At 37.3% G+C, this 23,425-nt stretch overlaps 1 protein-coding gene across 1 annotated transcript in view; it reads right to left on the reverse strand.

Moving 5' to 3' along the window:
- Window positions 1–208: 208 nt before the first annotated feature.
- Window positions 209–23,425, reverse strand: part of LOC102808115 (neural cell adhesion molecule 2-like) — a 72,796-nt gene continuing 49,579 nt past the window's right edge. Inside the window, exons 7-14 of the mRNA XM_085499446.1 lie at window positions 17,575–17,837; window positions 15,207–15,357; window positions 14,849–15,036; window positions 13,001–13,094; window positions 12,145–12,306; window positions 6,511–6,633; window positions 3,854–3,981; window positions 209–3,430 (exon numbers count right to left, since the gene is read on the reverse strand). Of these exons, the coding sequence (XP_085355572.1) occupies window positions 3,149–3,430; window positions 3,854–3,981; window positions 6,511–6,633; window positions 12,145–12,306; window positions 13,001–13,094; window positions 14,849–15,036; window positions 15,207–15,357; window positions 17,575–17,837 (1,391 nt within the window). The 3' untranslated portion in view covers window positions 209–3,148. The remainder of the gene's footprint in view (window positions 3,431–3,853; window positions 3,982–6,510; window positions 6,634–12,144; window positions 12,307–13,000; window positions 13,095–14,848; window positions 15,037–15,206; window positions 15,358–17,574; window positions 17,838–23,425) is intronic.

Consider the following 23,425-nt stretch of genomic DNA (forward strand, 5'->3'; position numbering starts at 1 on the left):
AATTGTTTTTGTTGGATCATATTTTTTATTTGTCTATGTGGCCCCTATTTTGCCAGGGGTTCAAGCCCTTAAAAACAGCAGCTCAACATTCTGGCGACACGACAAACAGGAAATTCAAATTTCCCATTTCAAATTGTTGTGTACTTTGTTTCTTGGTGGTCAGAGGAGAACAGCATTCTACTTTTTGCAATAATATTATTCAATGAAGTTGCATTTTACAAACTTTAATTGAAGCACGCCATGGAAAATACAAAATATGACTCAATAACAATTCTTCAAATTATTATAAATACATACCTTCAATCAAATATCAAAATAAATTTTATCTTGATCAAAAATCAAATTCCATACACAAGAAATCAATTTGAAAATCTCTAGTAATTGGTCCAAATTACAATAATTACTTGTGTCTAGATATTTCAGCAATGATCATAACTGAGGCAATAATTCAATTTGTATCATCCACCTCATAGTGATATTTCAGCAATGACCATAACTGAGGCAATAATTCAATTTGTATCATCCACCTCATAGTGATATTTCAGCAATGACCATAACTGAGGCAATAATTCAATTTGTATCATCCACCTCATAGTGATATTTCAGCAATGACCATAACTGAGGCAATAATTCAATTTGTATCATCCACGTCATAGTGTTAACAGTCTGTATTTTCAAACCTTCATGTATTTATCCTATATACGGAATATGATTTCCTAACACACCTTAAACAAAGAACATATGTACTGCGGTATTATGTCACTGATTTCATAATCTAGGAATAAGCAATGACAAATAATTTCAGGGAAATTTAGTATAGCTTGGTCAGGGTACACAGGTGTTTGTGTTCAACCAGGCCGGCATATTGAATTGGGAAATTGATAGTGAAATGGCCACACAGCCCTGTCATGTAGTCCCAAACATAAATATATGACTAAAATCCACATGAGTATCACTTGTATTTTGAACATAACATGTCTAGAGAGACAACAGTCTCCTTCAATGCCAGGAACTGTTGCCTGGTACAAAAATAATTTAAACAAGTGTTGGTTCGCCTCTTCATGACAATTGTATCAGTGTTACAAATTGACAGTTATAATTTTAGATTAAAACAAAATTATGTACATGTAAAATATACTAAGATTGAAAGTACATTACTGAACTGTATATGAATTCATTGATTAAAATAAAATTGTAAAATACCCAAACTATCTAATTGTTATGAAGTGCCCAGTTTGTTGCTTTTACGACTTTTTTTGGTCCTCTATTTTCTCCATTAGAAGTACATATAAATGTTTTTTGACCATAGAAATATCTCTGTAATTTATGTAAGTGCATGCACCACTAATAAAGTAAATATGATACCAAGTTTGATAAATTTATCATTTCCAAACCAATGCACTGAATTAGCATTGAACAAGTAGATGAAGTCATTAATTATTTGGAACAAGCAACATTTGAAAATAAATAGCTTTTGTGGGGCTACTCTAGAGGGCGCTATATCATTTTACGCGTCGTGTACATGTTCATTGCTGTATATATACATGCCAGTAATAGACAACTATACAATCACGGCAAACAGTATAAAATACTGGGCGATATATGCTGAATTTTCTATGAAACTATGATAATACCACAAATATACATCATTTTAATATAAAATGTCAAAATAACACCCACAAGTGTAAAACAAAGATAAATCTATACTATTCTCTTGTCAAAAGTCAAATCATTTAATTACTCAAATTAGCCATTGATTGATACAAACATAATACAATTGAACTACATACAGTAAACTAAACACTGTGAGAGCTTGTGCATTGCCTGAAAGAGTGAACAAAAATCTGCTGCAAAAAATAATTGATTTGATTTTGAACTGAATTTATTTTGAAGTTCAATGTTGAAGTGCTGATTTCAAGATGTCACTTTGAGATGTCCATATTGACCATCATTAATTGTGTATACTGAAGGGGTGACACATTATTAAGTGTGGAAATACCCAATACTTAGTTTTTCCTTATAATGTCTTAACACAACAACACCATGACCTTTGTTTGTCTTGTTTTCATGTTTGATTTCGTGCTAAACATGGGATTTCACAGTGAACAGGAAATGTTTCACAATTTGATGACACAGTTTTTGACTCATTCTTAACCCCCCCCCCCCCCCACTATATTCCTGTATGTTATAATACTATGAATCGCTTAAATTCACCTGGAAAATATTTCATGGAGTCATCGAGAATCATGAAATTTTAGGGCAGTGAACTATTTATTGGGGGCCTCAAGAAGGAGAATCACTTTTCAGGAAATTAAGACTTTATTAATGACTTGCAATTCTCAACTGCAGGTCATTTGGTATCAGACAACAGATAACAAGCTTACTTGTTAGGCACTGCAAACGCACATAATCAGGGTTTCAACTTTATTAGATTTCTCTGAGTATATATTTTACTTCTCTCACAAAGGTACAGATGTTAAAATTATTATAATTTTGGAGATAACATGTAAACAAATGATTTGTACAGTTCACATCTATACTGGTATAAAAAAATTCTGTTGAAAATAGTTTATCTGGAGTTATATATTCTATAGAGGGTGCCCCCATTGTAAAAATAATATTTTGATAGACTTGATTTGTAAAGTCTCAAATTAATGTCACTGTCACACACATGATTTCATAAATTTATTATGAAATATTGACAATAATAACTTTTGAAGAATATACTATTTGTTGATAAATTGAAAGTATATTTGAATCATTCTTCTTCCATAACTAGCGCCCTCTGTAAACTAGAATATGTGCTTTCTGAGATATTCAAGATCTCTACAGTAATGGATCAGCTGATCATGTTAGCATTCATTGATTGTATTGATTGTATTAGGTCTGAAAGACGTCAGAAAACACAGATTCATGGCAGTTTGTAGTACTGTAAAATACTTTATTTTATCTAGAATTGATTTTCACTGGAACGACTTTTAGGGTTTGTGTTTTATTTTCACTGATTTTTGATGACTTCAATGTAAAATATAGGGAAAAAAGTTTTTTTTGCTGGATTTTATTTTAACTGATTAGCCCCTTCGGCTAAAATAAATTGCAAGCAAAAATAAAGTATTTTACAGTATTTAAATCTACACAAACTGCTAACTTATGTTTTAAATATTGCTACTGTTATACAAATAAATATAAGTGATAAACTATATTTTAATATTGATTCAGCTCCTGCATTGTGGTATTCTGGATTATTGACTGATTCTCCTGCTGTCGTTGTCATGTCCACTGTCGTTACATCACCCTTTCCCATCTTATTATTGGCCCAGAGTTCTATTTGGTATCCAGTGTTTGGTTTCAAATTATTGATGGTGTACTGTGTGTCGTAGCTTGGAATGTTTTCTATTGTTTCCCACAATTCTACATCATTTGCGATGACCTGCAATTTTTGGCAATTTCATCTCATTAGATATGGCCTAACAACATACAATATTGGGTATTTCTTAAAGTTGAAATGAATGAAAAACAAAAGTTTGAGGCAATCATACACATGGGGAAAACAGTGTGCTTTACATGGATGACCAACATAACCAGTATAAGGAAAGGGCGGAGAACTCACTTGGATTTGTAGTGCAATCTTGGAATTATAAAAAAAATAGGTAAATAATATGCACAGATTTCAACTAATCCAATTTGTCTGTTGGCTTCAAAATTAGGGTTCATTTCCAGAAACATTGAAGAATATAGGGAAAAAAGTGCAGACAAATTTTGACGAGAAAGTCTGGTTGTAAAAAGGTTAATACTCAAATACTCAAGGCTTCAAACCCAATTTTGTCAACAATACAACTTTTAATATATTTACCTCTGTATATGCAATGCCATAGCTAATTAATTCCATTCCACCATCATTGGGTGGCATCCATTCTAAAAGATACAAGTCTTGCTTGTCCGACTTTGTTGAACTGATTACAACTGGTGCATGTGGTGCTCCTAGTATATAAATTAAACAAATATTTGTAAGCTTAGAATTTGACTCGTTGTTAAACTCTGTAAACAAGTAAAGGGCTTATTGGGTTGATTCTGAGTGTTGGCAAACTTTTCAGGTTTTTCCATTTGATTTTTGTGACTCTAATTTCATTTGCATTAACACTATTATAAGATAATTTGAAAAAAAGATTGAATCATTATTTATTTTGCGCAATACTATATATTCAGACCATGAAATTATTCTCATAATGCACAGTTCAACTTCAATTTATTGCTGTCCACTGATCTAAAATATTTAAAAAAAGACATAGGGTTTTTGACTTTTGGCAAAGTTATATGTTACATACAACTCGTATTTAAAATTGAGATAATCCTACAGCCAAATCTAAAAATTGAGTAAGTTAAGGCTTAGCAGGAAGCTAGTGTGCTCTCCACCAACAGAACTGATTTTGTCAAAATATCAAGTTGGGGAAGGATGTATTCATAAGAATGTAGCTGTAGAGAGTGTTTGAATTCACAAACCTAAAACATTTTTGGCACTCAAGCTCCCTTGTTTTCACACTTACTTTTACATTTATTTTGTGAATTTCATTTTATCAAATTACAAATTCCATAACTATCATAAGATGTTTTTAAGGATGCAGTAGAGTTATTTTCGTGAATTTTGCTTTTTTTGTTATTACTTTTGTAAAGTTATTGGGCTTATAATTTTATCAAAATTAAAACTGAAACACATCTAGAATACCTTTTTTTTAAAAAAATAAGAAAAACTACTTGTATAACGGGATACTGTACACTTTGTTTTTGAGATAAAAGTCTGAACGCAAACAATAACATTGACTTATTGCGTAATTTGCATAATCCCTTCACGACGGAAACAGTGCACACTGAAGACGACTCAACTCCGGCTTCTGATTATTGATCAATCACAAAAAAGAGGCCCCCAAGGGAAACTCAAAACGCAGTTCAGAGGAAGCGAAACTTTACCTATAACAGAAACGCATTGCCGACAGTACAATGGGGTTCACACTTTGAGTATTCAAACCAAGAGGGTAAAATTTCGTCAGCAAAACATGATCAAAAAAAACATCTTCCAAAAAGTCGGGCAGACAATTTAATATCAACCGAAAATCTGTATTGGTCAGTTTGAAAAAACTTGTGTCTTATGTGGGATTACCACCGGGCCACCCATCGACAAAGGTCCGTACACGAACGCCATTTCCGAAGTTGCGGTGGAAGTCGAGTGTCTGCTAGAACAAGACAAAACATCGGATGTTGTGGAGTTAACTCGCACTAGGGATTGGCGTTTAGGCATGTCAACCTTATTCTCCGGTTACTAGGCAAGACTTTGATTTACAGACCACGCTTCGCATGTAAACATGATTTGAATATATAATGAGATGACGTCATTTATCTCTCTAACTGTTCAACGTTATGCGGGGCCGCTGTGTACTGTAACAACTTCGCTTCTTTTTGGAGGACGAATACGGGCCCAAAACTTTATAGTTTTGGAGTTTAATACTGCAAGGCTACTAAGTGACTCCATGTTATGTGTTTTGTTGTAAAAATCAGTCTATCTGATGCTTTAAATGTCCAAAATTAGCGCAAAATTAGCACAACATGACAAATGTTTTGTTTTTTGGTGTTTTCAGGCAGAAGAAATCTGACGCCATAGAGGTCATTCAAGTGAGTTGTGCGTCGTCAGAAATTAACCTACTTACATGAAGTTCACACACATTGATAACGTATTGCCGCAGAATAAAACCCTTGAAGCATTTTTTTGTAACTTCTCGCAATGAAAAATAAAAGGCTTTTAAATTCCTTGTCTATGGGTGAAATAACAGGAAAAATGTAAATTGATGTCATTGTAAACAAGTATGCCATCTATGTTCTAACACTCTCGAGGCATTGACAGGGCTAATGCTGCCTTGATTTTTCAGCTTTCTTTTTTTACAAAACCCCTACGTTTTTTAAACAAAACTCATTTTTATTCAAAATAACACCTCCATGTTTACTTAGTAATCACGTGACTAATTCGTGGTACATGTCACAGATCATTTTTTTCAAAAAGCCAGGAACAAGGGCTTCAAGAAAATATATAATTTGCTATGCTTCAAAACACTTTTCCTCATGAAAACAGTTTTTACTTTTTAGAGCATGATAACTCTACCGCATCCTTAAATCTACACTACACTATACTAAATATAATATGAGTTCAAAAATATTTGAAATCAGAAATACATGCAACAATAACTGACATTTTACATTTAGTTTTGTATGTATTGTACTTTATTACTAACATTTTATTGCTGTCAACCAATGGAAGTTATTTCTGAGGATGCAATAAATTCATTATTATTATAATACTATACTATACTATATACCGGTATACTATATCAATGTATGATGTTCTGCTGTGTCATTGGGGTACCAAGGAATAAGCATTACTTGCATCAATGCACACAATCACAATCACAGTGTCAGTAACTCATCATATCAGTTTAGAGAACAAAATGTACAACATGTACTCACTGTAATCACTTGTTTCAAATAAAACTGGTTCTGTAAATGCACTGTATCCTACTTCATTCCTGCATGCTACTTTCAATGTATATTCAGTTGATCCTTCTAAGTCATCAAATCCAAAATCCATTCCTGAATTAATAAATGAAATGAGATGTACATTACACAGCTACTGACAAAGAGTATACTTCTGTACAATAAGTATTGTTCATGCTATATGGGCTAAGATTTAAGATAATCTTGTATATTTGCATATTGGATAGACCCAATTGTGTTCACGTATCGGAGGAAACAGTAAATAGCATGAGCTTAGCATTCATGCAAACTTTGTTAGCCCATGCTAAAGATCTGAATCAGTTCTTAGGGTGTGCCATGCTAAGGACCTGGATCAGGTATTAGCCTGTGCTAAGGATCTAGATCTGGTCTTGGCCTGTGATAAGGATCTAGATCTGGTCTTGGCCTGTGCTAAGGATCTAGATCTGGTCTTAGCCTGTGCTAAGGATCTAGATCTGGTCTTAGCCTGTGCTAAGGACCTGGATCAGGTATTAGCCTGTGCTAAGGATCTAGATCTGGTCTTGGCCTGTGCTAAGGATCTAGATCTGGTCTTAGCCTGTGCTAAGGATCTAGATCTGGTCTTGGCCTGTGCTAAGGATCTAGATCTGGTCTTGGCCTGTGATAAGGATCTAGATCTGGTCTTAGCCTGTGCTAAGGATCTAGATCAGGTATTAGCCTGTGCTAACGATCTAGATCAGGTATTAGCCTGTGCTAAGGATCTAGATCTGGTCTTGGCCTGTGATAAGGATCTAGATCTGGTCTTGGCCTGTGCTAAGGATCTAGATCTGGTCTTGGCCTGTGATAAGGATCTAGATCTGGTCTTGGCCTGTGCTAAGGATCTAGATCTGGTCTTGGCCTGTGATAAGGATCTAGATCTGGTCTTAGCCTGTGCTAAGGATCTAGATCTGGTCTTAGCCTGTGTGTCACACGCAACGTAATATTACCATAATTGGTATAGTACAGGTGTGATGGTTCAAATACCAAAATGGCAACAGTAACATAAAGACTTCCCTGGCGGCGATGATAACATGCGAACACGGAGCCAACAGATGATGTTTCAACTGGTACTGGTATTATTATACTCTGCAAACATCAAGTACAATAACGCGGTAAAACTCCACTACTCCAATGACTAGATACTTAAACTCCAATACAATTCAACGAGATCTCCGATCTGAACTCGGTGCTGAACAACTCCCCTATATATACCCCCACTGTCTATAAATAGACCATTACATCAGCATACATAATGAGTCTAGAACTTACTACAAATTTCTAGAATGTTCCATTACCTATTCAACCAGTTTCTAAAAATTCCACCCAGACACAGTACGGTTCTAGAACATTCTCAGTCACACGGAAGTGGTAAACAAGTCGTATGTGACATGCCTCCCCTCTCAAGAATATTATAACATATAATATTACATGACTAGCAACGACGTCAATAATACGAATACGATAACAATTTAAAATTTCAAATATCAAAATTTCAATACAATATATCAAATCGAACTGAGTACATAAATTCGAAAATCACATACAGTAGAATATAATAAAATATGAAATACAGTCATAAACGAATAACATTCTACTATACTGTTCAAAAGTTCTTCAGTCCAGGAATATCCTCAACACGATGATTATATCCTTGCAGAGTCATCGCCCATCTCATCACTCGGTCATTTGCAAACTTGGCTTTATCCATGGTCGACATCAGTAACGCGGGATGGACATTGTGCTGCTCGATGACCAACACCCTGACATACAAAACACCGGATACTACTGCCCTGTCCCACATCAGTATTATCAATGGCAGTGTCATTATCGTTACGCCTCACCTTGTTCTTCGTGGATAACTGTCGATCATGTGCCACTAGGTACTGCTTTGCTATTACCGCCAACTCATCTAAATCTTTGGGTGCTCTTTCTTTAAGATGAACTGCAAGATCTTTTGTACAGGCACCAATAAACTGCTCCTTCACCATCAAGTCGGTAACACCATCATATGTTGCTGCAGTGCCTGACAACTCAACCCATTTAGCAAAATAATTCTTAAGCCGCACAATTAACTGGTCAGGACTCTCAGAACTTTCAGGTTTAATTTCACGGAAATGCTTCCTGTACCCATCCTCTGTGAAATCGTATCTTGTCAACAGCGCCACCTTCACACGATCATAGTCAACTGCATCAGTGTCGGACATTCTAGAATATACTTCCAGTGCTCTACCAGTCAACAGCGCACTCAATTTTATGGCCCATCCATCTCTATGCCAACTCGCATTCGTTGCAAACCTCTCAAACCGCAATAAATAACTATCAAGTTCGTCCTTACCATCAACAAATGCAGGCAACTTTGGTGACTGTGCATCACTGACCACATTTCGTTGACCGCCAAAATCAGCTTGTTGGAACCCCGGCATTGCTGCTTGCAGCTCTCATTTCCTTAACTCAAATTCTCTTTCCTTTTCTTCCGCTTCCAATTGTAACTTTTCCCTTCTTTCCTCAATCTCCATTTCCTTTTCTCGCTGTTCCGCTTCCATTCGCAATTTCTCTCTTTCACCTGCTTCCGCTTCTAGCCGTAATTTTTTCCTTCTTTCCTCAATCTCCATTTTCCTCACCTCTGCTCCCCTTTCCTTTTCCCGCTGTTCTGCTTCCGCTTCCAGCCGTAACTTTTCCTTTCTCTCCTCCCTCGCCGCTTGTCTCTCAGCTCGCTGAAAACTCAGTTGCTCCAAAATAAATTTCCTTTTGTCTTCTCCAGTCATTCCCAGTTCATCCGCCCACTCCATCAGCTCTTGTTTCGACATATCTATTATCCCGCTGGCCATGTTGTCTTCTATGTCTTCACTGTTCCCAGACGAGCCCCCAGTTGTCACACGCAACGTAATATTACCGTAATTGGTATAGTACAGGTGTGATGGTTCAAATAACATTCTCAGTCACACGGAAGTGGTAAACAAGTCGTATGCGACACTGTGCTAAGGACCTGGATCAGGTATTAGCCTGTGCTAAGGATCTAGATCTGGTCTTGGCCTGTGCTAAGGATCTAGATCTGGTCTTGGCCTGTGCTAAGGATCTAGATCTGGTCTTAGCCTGTGCTAAGGACCTGGATCAGGTATTAGCCTGTGCTAAGGATCTAGATCTGGTCTTAGCCTGTGCTAAGGACCTTGATCAGGTATTAGCCTGTGCTAAGGACCTGGATTGGGTCTTAGCCTGTGCTAAGGACCTGGATCGGGTCTTAGCCTGTGCTAAGGACCTGGATCGGGTCTTAGCCTGTGCTAGGGATCTGGATTGGGTCTTAGCCTGTGCTAGGGACCTGGATTGGGTCTTAACCTGTGCTAGGGACCTGGATTGGGTCTTAACCTGTGCTAAGGACCTGGATCGGGTCTTAGCCTGTGCTAAGGACCTGGATCGGGTCTTAGCCTGTGCTAAGGATCTGGATTGGGTCTTAGCCTGTGCTAAGGACCTGGATTGGGTCTTAGCCTGTGCTAAGGACCTGGATTGGGTCTTAGCCTGTGCTAAGGACCTGGATTGGGGTTAGCCTGTGCTAAGGATCTGGATTGGGTCTTAGCCTGTGCTAGGGATCTGGATTGGGTCTTAGCCTGTGCTAAAGACCTGGATCGGGTATTATCCCGTGCTAAAGATCTGAATCAGTTCTTAACGTGTGCCATGCTAAGGACCTGGATCAGGTATTATCCCGTGCTAAAGATCTGAATCAGTTCTTAGCGTGTGCCATGCTAAGGACCTGGATCAGGTATTAGCCTGTGCTAAAGATCTGAATCAGTTCTTAGCGTGTGCCATGCTAAGGACCTCGATCAGGTATTAGCCTGTGCTAGGGATCTGGATTGGGTCTTAGCCTGTGCTAAGGACCTGGATCGGGTCTTAGCCTGTGCTAAGGACCTGGATCGGGTCTTAGCCTGTGCTAAGGATCTGGATTGGGTCTTAGCCTGTGCTAAGGACCTGGATTGGGTCTTAGCCTGTGCTAAGGATCTGGATTGGGTCTTAGCCTGTGCTAAGGACCTGGATCGGGTCTTAGCCTGTGCTAAGAACCTGGATCGGGTCTTAGCCTGTGCTAAGGACCTGGATTGGGTCTTAGCCTGTGCTAAGGATCTGGATTGGGTCTTAGCCTGTGCTAAGGACCTGGATTGGGTATTAGCCTGTGCTAAGGACCTGGATTGGGTCTTGGCCTGTGCTAAGGACCTGGATCGGGTCTTAGCCTGTGCTAAGGACCTGGATTGGGTCTTAGCCTGTGCTAAGGACCTGGATTAGGTATTAGCCTTTGCTAAGGACCTGGATCGGGTCTTAGCCTGTGCTAAGGACCTGGATTGGGTCTTAGCCTGTGCTAAGGACCTGGATTGGGTATTAGCCTGTGCTAAGGATCTGGATCGGGTCTTAGCCTGTGCTAAGGACCTGGATTGGGTCTTAGCCTGTGCTAAGGACCTGGATTGGGTCTTAGCCTGTGCTAAGGACCTGGATCGGGTCTTAGCCTGTGCTAAGGACCTGGATTGGGTCTTAGCCTGTGCTAAGGATCTGGATCGGGTCTTAGCCTGTGCTAAGGACCTGGATTGGGTCTTAGCCTGTGCTAAGGACCTGGATTGGGTCTTAGCCTGTGCTAAGGACCTGGATTGGGTCTTAGCCTGTGCTAAGGATCTGGATTGGGTCTTAGCCTGTGCTAAGGACCAGGATCAGGTATTAGCCTGTGCTAAGGACCTGGATCGGGTATTAGCCTGTGCTAAGGATCTGGATCGAGTCTTAGCCTGTGCTAGGGATCTGGATCGGGTCTTAGCCTGTGCTAAGGACCTGGATTGGGTCTTAGCCTGTGCTAAGGACCTGGATTGGGTCTTAGCCTGTGCTAAGGACCTGGATCGGGTCTTAGCCTGTGCTAAGGACCTGGATTGGGTCTTAGCCTGTGCTAAGGATCTGGATTGGGTCTTAGCCTGTGCTAAGGACCTGGATCAGGTATTAGCCTGTGCTAAGGACCTGGATCGGGTATTAGCCTGTGCTAAGGATCTGGATCGAGTCTTAGCCTGTGCTAGGGATCTGGATCGGGTCTTGGCCCATGCTAAGCTTCATGCAAGTTTTTTTAGCACAGCTTTATGTATTTGACTTCTTAGCCCATGCACGCTACTATTATGTCAGACAATTTATCTCAGTTCAGTTTTGTAATGCCATACAAATAAACAACACAAAAATGTGAAATCATTTTCCTGTTTTGCCAATACATTACTGAGTAGTGTTTGAACTTACTGTAAAATACTTGATGTTAGCAGGAAATAATTTAGCTGTTTTGTATGAAGTTTATTTTTGATGAGTTGAATGTGAAATATAGGAAAAAAAACAATTTCCTTTATACCACAATTTCAATAAATTATTTTTAGAAATGTTGGCATATGAAAATAGGTTGCCCAATTGTGGGGGTGGGGGCACCCATGAAAATGAATACAGAAATCACACTATTAGATGCATGTACACCAATGTAGTACAGTGACCATTTGAGGTATTGTCACAAGTAATTGAATTACCATAAGATTTAATTATTCAGCTGAATGTAATAAATACATTAAATATTTGACATTAATAACTCAGACTTACCTGTCTCGAATTCTTTCACTACTTCACCTCGACTGTTACTGAGAATTGCTTGGCACGATTCTATTGGCCATCCACCGTCCATCTCTGGATCTTTTATACTAAAACCTACACTCGTAGGTGTTGTGAAATCAATTATTATTTTAGAAGGCGGTAAAGGAGCATCTGTGGTGAAAAAAACATTACTTAAATTTATAAAGCAGCACTTTTAATATCTCAATATCTTCAAGTGAATGTATTTCTGTTATAGCCATGTTTGATATAGAACTTATAGTTACGTATACAACGCATGTAGAAAAATAGTTTGTTTACTTGAAATTCAAACGTGTTACGGCCCAACAGTATCACTTTAAATCAGTAGCATACCACTTCTGATTATCACCGCATATTTAAATAAGTCATATTCATATATGGATTTTGCAGGACAGAAATGGGAGACAGATTGCAGAAAAAAACAAACATGCATGTTTGAAGAACTGCACTTGTGTAACAACTTTTAACACAATCAATGTAGTTGAATTAAGGTCAGAAAACAGATTCTCAAACCTCTACTAAAAGTTACTTTCTTCAGATGAAATATTAGTTGACTGCAAACTGTCAAATTTGTGTTTTGGTTACTTGAATAATATCACTCAAGGTTCACCATCCAATGACTTAATGGTATCACATTCAACTAACTTCAAGAATTTGAAGTGATATATACAGTCATAAGACTAAACACTTAAGGGAGTCCTATAGTCTAGGTCAACTGAAAAGTCATTTGGACAACTGAAAAGTAACTTACTTGCATTAACAGAGTATAGTAAATATATAGGAAACATTTCAAACAAGTGAATTGTAAACTTATGGTCACACTTACAAGTTTCTTCCAATGTGATAGTTACATTAACTGAGCCATGTGAGTTGTCAGCATAGCACATATAATCACCAAAATCATCTTTACTGGGGAGTACCTGAGAAGAAAATAACATCTTGTCATGTCTACCAGTGCTTGAACAAGATATCAGTGGATACTACTGTAATCATATGACAAAGTCGACACAGAGGAGCTGTTCATATTACTGATTGTCCGTCGGCGGCAGCGGCGTCGGCGGCATCAACTTTACAATTTCAACTTCTACTTTGAAACCGCAAGTCAGAATGTTTTCAAATTGGACATCCAAGTACCTTGGATGGTTCTTTCTCAGATTTGTTCATTTCATGTCATGTGATATTCATGTGATATTTTCGACTTCTTGTAAAAAACCTCAAGTCCGATTGCTTTGGTATTACATATATAGGTACTACATGTGGACCTCTTTTAGATTTGTTCATTTCGTGATGATATCTTCAATTTTCTAATTTTGATTAATATTTTAGTAATTTTTGGTAAAAAGTGATATTTACGACTTCTTGTTGAAAACCGCAGGTCCAATTGCTTTGATATTACATATATAGGTACTACATGTGGTTCTAACTCAGATTTGTTCATTTCATGATGATATCTTCAATTCTCTAATTTTGATGAATATTTTTGTAATTTTGTAAAAAATGATATTTACGACTTCTTGTTGAAAACCGCAAGTCTGTTTGCTTTGATACTATACATATTGTTCATTTTCTAATGATATCTTCTGTTCTTTAATTGTAATGTGCATTGCTAACAGCGGAGCTATCTCAGCCGACAGGCTGCTTGTTCCTAATTAGAATGTGTGCAATTAAATATTTACAAAGTGATGTGAATGGAAAACACCCCCTCCCCCCAATACAATACTACAAATTACTGATGGAAAGCAGCATTTGTGATCGAACACTAGGGTCATCAGTTTACCGATATCAGGTAGACAAAATGCTCTTCTTGCACAAGTACACAAAGGTCCATAATGAAGCTGTGATATTTTTATTACATTCCTCTTAAATGATAAACATGAATTTTAGTTTCAAAAACAATCACATTATCGGTTACCAAAATCAAGCAAGTGTTGCAAGTGAGCATTCTTTGCATAACAACGATGCCTGTACAAGTGTCTACTATCAATTCACATTTCACTGGATGTTCCTATTCCAAAAGTAAAGGTATCCAATAATGAGGAAATTGCAGTATTTGCTCTGTTAGAAGTGTATCTCCAATAGTGGCAAATAAACCAACCAATACACGTTTTTATGCTGGATTATTAAAACTAGCTTTTTTAGTTGTCATATTTTGCAACCTGTCACATCATATTTATAAATAACTCAATTTTCCAGTTAAATGAAAAAACTAATACTGTAATACCAAAAAAAATATATTATATTCTGAAATATTATATTATATTCTGAAATATATGTAGGACTGCATAATCTTGCAGTTTGAATTCAACATGTGAGAGGGGATTTACAGAGATAAGAAATGATGTAAAGTCGCATTTCTATTTTTTTTTTTACTATTGAACAGCACTCTTATTGTAAGAAATGACAAAATCATATTGGAGCACTGAAGCTATGGTGCCAAATACAAGTTCATTGTTGAAATCACTCTAGGCCAGTTTTTACTTTATTTTCCTAATTTTTACTTCAAGATTCTTTTTAATAATATTATTCAAGAACAACCCATAAACAATAAAAACAAAAAATTTTCCAAAATAGCCTATGAGGGCACTTCAACTGATAACTCTGAACATAAAACATTTTCTATGAGAGTACTCCCATGCTAAAATAACATGGTTCCCCTTAACATTATTTGACTTACTGAAAGTAAACTTTGCACTCTTCCAAGACCAAGGTCAACTAGTGTGGTATTATCTAAATTCATTCCATTATGTTGCCATGACATCATGGGTGTTGGGTTACCAATAGCAACACAGCTGAGTTCAGTTGGATTTTCCTCCCATGACTTGACTACTGTCTGTGTAAGCTCACTGTCAAAATGTGGAGCATCTAAAATAAGAAATAAAACAAAAAAATTGGTCAGCCCCTGATTTCAAATGATTGACCCCTAAGGCAATTGACACTAAAAACAAAATGGCAGATATTGAATTGGCAAGAAGAGCGCACTTATATACACAGGATTAGTCATAAGGTGATAAAGTTGTTTATAAAGGACTTACGTTCAACAAAAAGGTGGAAATTTTTGGCATCAGTACCAGCAAAGTTTTCAGCAATGCATGTATATGCTCCATTATCTGTACTTTTGATATCCTTGATGTAAAGTATCAGTGACTCCCCATCTTTATAGATTTCCATTCTAGGGTCTTCTAGCTATACCATAAATAACAGGTGTGTTATTGCAATGAAAGTAAACATAGGTGCAAATTATAATATTATTTTTCATCGATAGATTCATTCCAGAGGGAGACTAGTTATTAAGGTAGCAAGAAAGATTATGAAACAGTATATTGTGTACTTTTGTAATCGTTAGTCTAAATTTACTGTGTGTGATGGTAATTTCAGTTTATTCCCAAAATCTAGTTGTGGGTAAACATATATCATGTCGAGTGATGGACTGAAGACAAAGGATTTAATCTGGATATTGTTGACCATTCTGCTTTATTATATTCTGTGTAATCTAAACGTAGTGTTATGTATTTGTGATCAAAACACACATACAAACAAGCAGTCATTGAGGCTAATGTAGGAAACTAAAAAAACAACATAATTCAATTTCTTGTTAATGAGATATAGATTTTTATATTATGTGTTATTGTTACATTCTTTGACCATTAGTTGTGTATTTTCTAGCTCTGTTATCATTTAATAATAGGCAGCATGTTATTTTTCATGTCAAATTTTTCTACTGTAGAGTACTTTTTTTTCGCTTGGAATTTATTTTTGCTATTTTCGCTGAAGGAATGATTCAGTGAAAATAAAATCCAGTAAATATTTTGCTATTCCTATATTTTACATTCAATTCGTCAAAAATCAGTGAAAATAAATTCCATACAAAACACTCAAAAAATAAATTCCAGCTGAAATAAGGTATTTTACTGTACAAAACTATATTGGACTGTATATTGATTTAGAAGCAATGAAATAATAAATACATGTAGGTTTTGCAGTTGATACTATAGATGGTAAGCAGAGATGTTTTACCCACAGATTAAATACATTGTGTACCTCAAATGTCAATAGACACTTATTATATCTTGCAATATTAGAGAGTTTGGCCAGCTGAGTTACCAACATAGATGTGTGAGGTCATCATTTTATTTGTACTACCATATATTACACATAAAAATCTCACTCTAAGGCTGAATAGTTTAGTGTATAGTGTATTAGTGTATCATATTTTGAATAATCGAATGTTTAAAATTCAAGCATTTCATCCCCTGAAATAAGTTGTTTTGCTGGATAAATGCACTAACTATTATCAGGTATTATTAGGCATTTATTTTCCTCCATCCACCTTAAATAAGTGATGTCCTTAGTCCCACTCAGCCATCATAAATATGATTAAATTTAATATTTGTACATTACAGTCAATTACAGCACTGGGTAACTGATTATGTACAGTTACATGGTTAAAACAAAATCCTCTTTAATCTCATTAAATCTCCCAACCATTAAATTGCTTTTTTTCAAACAAATTTTAGGAATAGATTACTCTTTGATCTTAAAAACATCAGCTTATTATTTGTAAGGATATATATGTATCCCAGGAGTATTTACTATGTATATCATCTTGCTCAAGGACACTTTGAAAGGCAGCATTTTACTTTTGGGACTACATTTTTAATATTATTATGTAATTTTCTATCTTTTCTTTCTTTAATTTTGTACCAGACAGATGTAATTCCTATTATCTGTAGGTCTTGAACGATTCTTTGAACGCAATATTATTTCCTGCCACTTTTTGAAAATTTACAAATAGACAAAAAAATTTACATTGGCTACAGATCATGATCAAACGTTTAGAAATAAAATAAAAAAAAAATCTTTTGGTTTAATTTTGGGAAAGATGACAAAATTAAGTTTACTTGGGTGCTAAAATGTACTAACTCGCATAATGCATAATTGAGTGTACATTAAAACATGGTAAGTCTGAATCTAGCAATCTGATTGGCTGAGGCAACATCTTATATCTGGCACTAAAAGAACTGTGATTCCGCCGTGGAAATGAATAAACTGGCTAAAATATCTAATTTAATCGCTTATCCATGGTTATTATCACCTGCCAATTATGCTAATTTTACCCAGAGAGGTCTTATATCTACTACCTACCTTCACCTGTTGTGTATAGCCCCTAATTAAAATGTTTATTACACTGCAATGGTAGGGAAAGTGAAATTATTATTCTAACATATTGGCCATATAGCACTTCAGAATAGTGAATTGATGCACCTCGACTATTGGAAAGATTGGGAGAGCCTGATTTGAATATTTCTAACATAAGCTTTCTCTTTTGTTGTAGTGACAAAAAACTAAGGTTGGTGGCAGTGATGATTTATTTTTAATTATGAATATTTATAGTATACATACTGTAGCTCCAAAATATAGGTCAACATTATTGCGTCTCCATTTGAGTGCCGGTACTGGGCTTCCTTTGACAGCGGTACATGTAAACATTATATCACCACCTTCTTCTACTGTCAAATCTTCTGTTTCACCTACGACTGGTAGCAAATGAATTGACAACTTAGCCACAGCCTCAACTTGTCCAGCATCATTACTGGCCATACATGTATATAACCCTTCATCAAATTCACTCAAGTCTATAATAGTCAACGCTGTTTTCTCTGGATCTGTTGAAAAATATGTAATGTTGGTAAAATGCTGTTAAACACTCAATATATGTTATTTTTAGCATGGGAGCTCATGTTGTTGCACTGTCTGCTTGTTTGCCCATCATCTTGTTAAACTGTATGTTCCCTAGAGCTTAATGCAGCACAAACATAAATATGAGTGAAAAATTGAAAAAGTCAGCTCAGGAAATATTTATGTATGCAAAACTGATTAGTATACTAAGCATTGCATCAATCAGTTGACTTTACTGGAAAGACAGTACATTGGGATGTATGGAAAGACTAGCCATGAGGACCTTGCACTGAAACTAAGCATTGCATCAATCAGTTGACTTTACTGGAAAGACAGTACATTGGGATGTATGGAAAGATTAGCCATGAGGACCTTGCACTGAAACTAAGCATTGCATCAATCAGTTTACTTTACTGGAAAGACAGTACATTGGGATGTATGGAAAGACTAGCCATGAGGACCTTGCACTGAAACTAAGCATTGCATCAATCAGTTGACTCTACTGGAAAGACAGTACATTGGGATGTATGGAAAGATTAGCCATGAGGACCTTGCACTGAAACTAAGCATTGCATCAATCAGTTGACTTTACTGGAAAGACAGTACATTGGGATGTATGGAAAGACTAGCCATGAGGACCTTGCACTGAAACTAAGCATTGCATCAATCAGTTGACTTTACTGGAAAGACAGTACATTGGGATGTATGGAAAGACTAGCCATGAGGACCTTGCACTGAAACTAAGCATTGCATCAATCAGTTGACTTTACTGGAAAGACAGTACATTGGGATGTATGGAAAGACTAGCCATGAGGACCTTGCACTGAAACTAAGCATTGCATCAATCAGTTGACTTTACTGGAAAGACAGTACATTGGGATGTATGGAAAGATTAGCCATGAGGACCTTGCACTGAAACTAAGCATTGCATCAATCAGTTGACTTTACTGGAAAGACAGTACATTGGGATGTATGGAAAGATTAGCCATAAGAACCTTGCACTGAAACTAAGCATTGCATCAATCAGTTGACTTTACTGGAAAGACAGTACATTGGGATGTATGGAAAGATTAGCCATAAGAACCTTGCACTGAAACTAAGCATTGCATCAATCAGTTGACTTTACTGGAAAGACAGTACATTGGGATGTATGGAAAGATTAGCCATGAGGACCTTGCACTGAAACTAAGCATTGCATCAATCAGTTGACTTTACTGGAAAGACAGTACATTGGGATGTATGGAAAGACTAGCCATGAGGACCTTGCACTGAAACTAAGCATTGCATCAATCAGTTGACTTTACTGGAAAGACAGTACATTGGGATGTATGAAAAGACTAGCCATGAGGACCTTGCACTGAAACTAAGCATTGCATCAATCAGTTGACTTTACTGGAAAGACAGTACATTGGGATGTATGGAAAGACTAGCCATGAGGACCTTGCACTGAAACTAAGCATTGCATCAATCAGTTGACTTTACTGGAAAGACAGTACATTGGGATGTATGAAAAGACTAGCCATGAGGACCTTGCACTGAAACTAAGCATTGCATCAATCAGTTGACTTTACTAGAAAGACAGTACATTGGGATGTATGGAAAGACTAGCCATGAGGACCTTGCACTGAAACTAAGCATTGCATCAATCAGTTGACTTTACTGGAAAGACAGTACATTGGGATGTATGGAAAGACTAGCCATGAGGACCTTGCACTGAAACTAAGCATTGCATCAATCAGTTGACTTTACTGGAAAGACAGTACATTGGGATGTATGGAAAGACTAGCCATGAGGACCTTGCACTGAAACTAAGCATTGCATCAATCAGTTGACTTTACTGGAAAGACAGTACATTGGGATGTATGGAAAGATTAGCGATGAGGACCTTGCACTGAAACTAAGCATTGCATCAATCAGTTGACTTTACTGGAAAGACAGTACATTGGGATGTATGGAAAGATTAGCCATGAGGACCTTGCACTGAAACTAAGCATTGCATCAATCAGTTGACTCTACTGGAAAGACAGTTCATTGGGATGTATGGAAAGATTAGCCATGAGGACCTTGCACTGAAACTAAGCATTGCATCAATCAGTTGACTTTACTGGAAAGACAGTACATTGGGATGTATGGAAAGACTAGCCATGAGGACCTTGCACTGAAACTAAGCATTGCATCAATCAGTTGACTTTACTGGAAAGACAGTACATTGGGATGTATGGAAAGACTAGCCATGAGGACCTTGCACTGAAACTAAGCATTGCATCAATCAGTTGACTTTACTGGAAAGACAGTACATTGGGATGTATGGAAAGACTAGCCATGAGGACCTTGCACTGAAACTAAGCATTGCATCAATCAGTTGACTTTACTGGAAAGACAGTACATTGGGATGTATGGAAAGACTAGCCATGAGGACCTTGCACTGAAACTAAGCATTGCATCAATCAGTTGACTTTACTGGAAAGACAGTACATTGGGATGTATGAAAAGACTAGCCATGAGGACCTTGCACTGAAACTAAGCATTGCATCAATCAGTTGACTTTACTGGAAAGACAGTACATTGGGATGTATGGAAAGATTAGCCATGAGGACCTTGCACTGAAACTAAGCATTGCATCAATCAGTTGACTTTACTGGAAAGACAGTACATTGGGATGTATGGAAAGATTAGCCATGAGGACCTTGCACTGAAACTAAGCATTGCATCAATCAGTTGACTTTACTGGAAAGACAGTACATTGGGATGTATGGAAAGATTAGCCATGAGGACCTTGCACTGAAACTAAGCATTGCATCAATCAGTTGACTTTACTGGAAAGACAGTACATTGGGATGTATGGAAAGACTAGCCATGAGGACCTTGCACTGAAACTAAGCATTGCATCAATCAGTTGACTTTACTGGAAAGACAGTACATTGGGATGTATGGAAAGATTAGCCATGATGACCTTGCACTGAAACTAAGCATTGCATCAATCAGTTGACTTTACTGGAAAGACAGTACATTGGGATGTATGGAAAGACTAGCCATGAGGACCTTGCACTGAAACTAAGCATTGCATCAATCAGTTGACTTTACTGGAAAGACAGTACATTGGGATGTATGGAAAGACTAGCCATGAGGACCTTGCACTGAAACTAAGCATTGCATCAATCAGTTGACTTTACTGGAAAGACAGTACATTGGGATGTATGGAAAGATTAGCCATGAGGACCTTGCACTGAAACTAAGCATTGCATCAATCAGTTGACTTTACTGGAAAGACAGTACATTGGGATGTATGGAAAGACTAGCCATGAGGACCTTGCACTGAAACTAAGCATTGCATCAATCAGTTGACTCTACTGGAAAGACAGTACATTGGGATGTATGGAAAGATTAGCCATGAGGACCTTGCACTGAAACTAAGCATTGCATCAATCAGTTGACTTTACTGGAAAGACAGTACATTGGGATGTATGGAAAGACTAGCCATGAGGACCTTGCACTGAAACTAAGCATTGCATCAATCAGTTGACTTTACTGGAAAGACAGTACATTGGGATGTATGGAAAGACTAGCCATGAGGACCTTGCACTGAAACTAAGCATTGCATCAATCAGTTGACTTTACTGGAAAGACAGTACATTGGGATGTATGGAAAGACTAGCCATGAGGACCTTGCACTGAAACTAAGCATTGCATCAATCAGTTGACTTTACTGGAAAGACAGTACATTGGGATGTATGGAAAGATTAGCCATAAGAACCTTGCACTGAAACTAAGCATTGCATCAATCAGTTGACTTTACTGGAAAGACAGTACATTGGGATGTATGGAAAGATTAGCCATGAGGACCTTGCACTGAAACTAAGCATTGCATCAATCAGTTGACTTTACTGGAAAGACAGTACATTGGGATGTATGAAAAGACTAGCCATGAGGACCTTGCACTGAAACTAAGCATTGCATCAATCAGTTGACTTTACTGGAAAGACAGTACATTGGGATGTATGGAAAGACTAGCCATGAGGACCTTGCACTGAAACTAAGCATTGCATCAATCAGTTGACTTTACTGGAAAGACAGTACATTGGGATGTATGAAAAGACTAGCCATGAGGACCTTGCACTGAAACTAAGCATTGCATCAATCAGTTGACTTTACTGGAAAGACAGTACATTGGGATGTATGGAAAGATTAGCCATGAGGACCTTGCACTGAAACTAAGCATTGCATCAATCAGTTGACTTTACTGGAAAGACAGTACATTGGGATGTATGGAAAGACTAGCCATGAGGACCTTGCACTGAAACTAAGCATTGCATCAATCAGTTGACTTTACTGGAAAGACAGTACATTGGGATGTATGGAAAGACTAGCCATGAGGACCTTGCACTGAAACTAAGCATTGCATCAATCAGTTGACTTTACTGGAAAGACAGTACATTGGGATGTATGGAAAGACTAGCCATGAGGACCTTGCACTGAAACTAAGCATTGCATCAATCAGTTGACTTTACTGGAAAGACAGTACATTGGGATGTATGGAAAGATTAGCCATAAGAACCTTGCACTGAAACTAAGCATTGCATCAATCAGTTGACTTTACTGGAAAGACAGTACATTGGGATGTATGGAAAGATTAGCCATGAGGACCTTGCACTGAAACTAAGCATTGCATCAATCAGTTGACTTTACTGGAAAGACAGTACATTGGGATGTATGAAAAGACTAGCCATGAGGACCTTGCACTGAAACTAAGCATTGCATCAATCAGTTGACTTTACTGGAAAGACAGTACATTGGGATGTATGGAAAGACTAGCCATGAGGACCTTGCACTGAAACTAAGCATTGCATCAATCAGTTGACTTTACTGGAAAGACAGTACATTGGGATGTATGAAAAGACTAGCCATGAGGACCTTGCACTGAAACTAAGCATTGCATCAATCAGTTGACTTTACTGGAAAGACAGTACATTGGGATGTATGGAAAGACTAGCCATGAGGACCTTGCACTGAAACTAAGCATTGCATCAATCAGTTGACTTTACTGGAAAGACAGTACATTGGGATGTATGGAAAGACTAGCCATGATGACCTTGCACTGAAACTAAGCATTGCATCAATCAGTTGACTTTACTGGAAAGACAGTACATTGGGATGTATGGAAAGACTAGCCATGAGGACCTTGCACTGAAACTAAGCATTGCATCAATCAGTTGACTTTACTGGAAAGACAGTACATTGGGATGTATGGAAAGATTAGCCATGAGGACCTTGCACTGAAACTAAGCATTGCATCAATCAGTTGACTTTACTGGAAAGACAGTACATTGGGATGTATGGAAAGATTAGCCATGAGGACCTTGCACTGAAACTAAGCATTGCATCAATCAGTTGACTCTACTGGAAAGACAGTTCATTGGGATGTATGGAAAGATTAGCCATGAGGACCTTGCACTGAAACTAAGCATTGCATCAATCAGTTGACTTTACTGGAAAGACAGTACATTGGGATGTATGGAAAGACTAGCCATGAGGACCTTGCACTGAAACTAAGTATTGCATCAATCAGTTGACTTTA

This window comes from Saccoglossus kowalevskii, chromosome 5 (assembly GCF_978046115.1).
Source record: "Saccoglossus kowalevskii chromosome 5, keSacKowa6.1, whole genome shotgun sequence".
In the NCBI taxonomy this organism is placed as follows: Eukaryota; Metazoa; Hemichordata; class Enteropneusta; family Harrimaniidae; genus Saccoglossus; species Saccoglossus kowalevskii.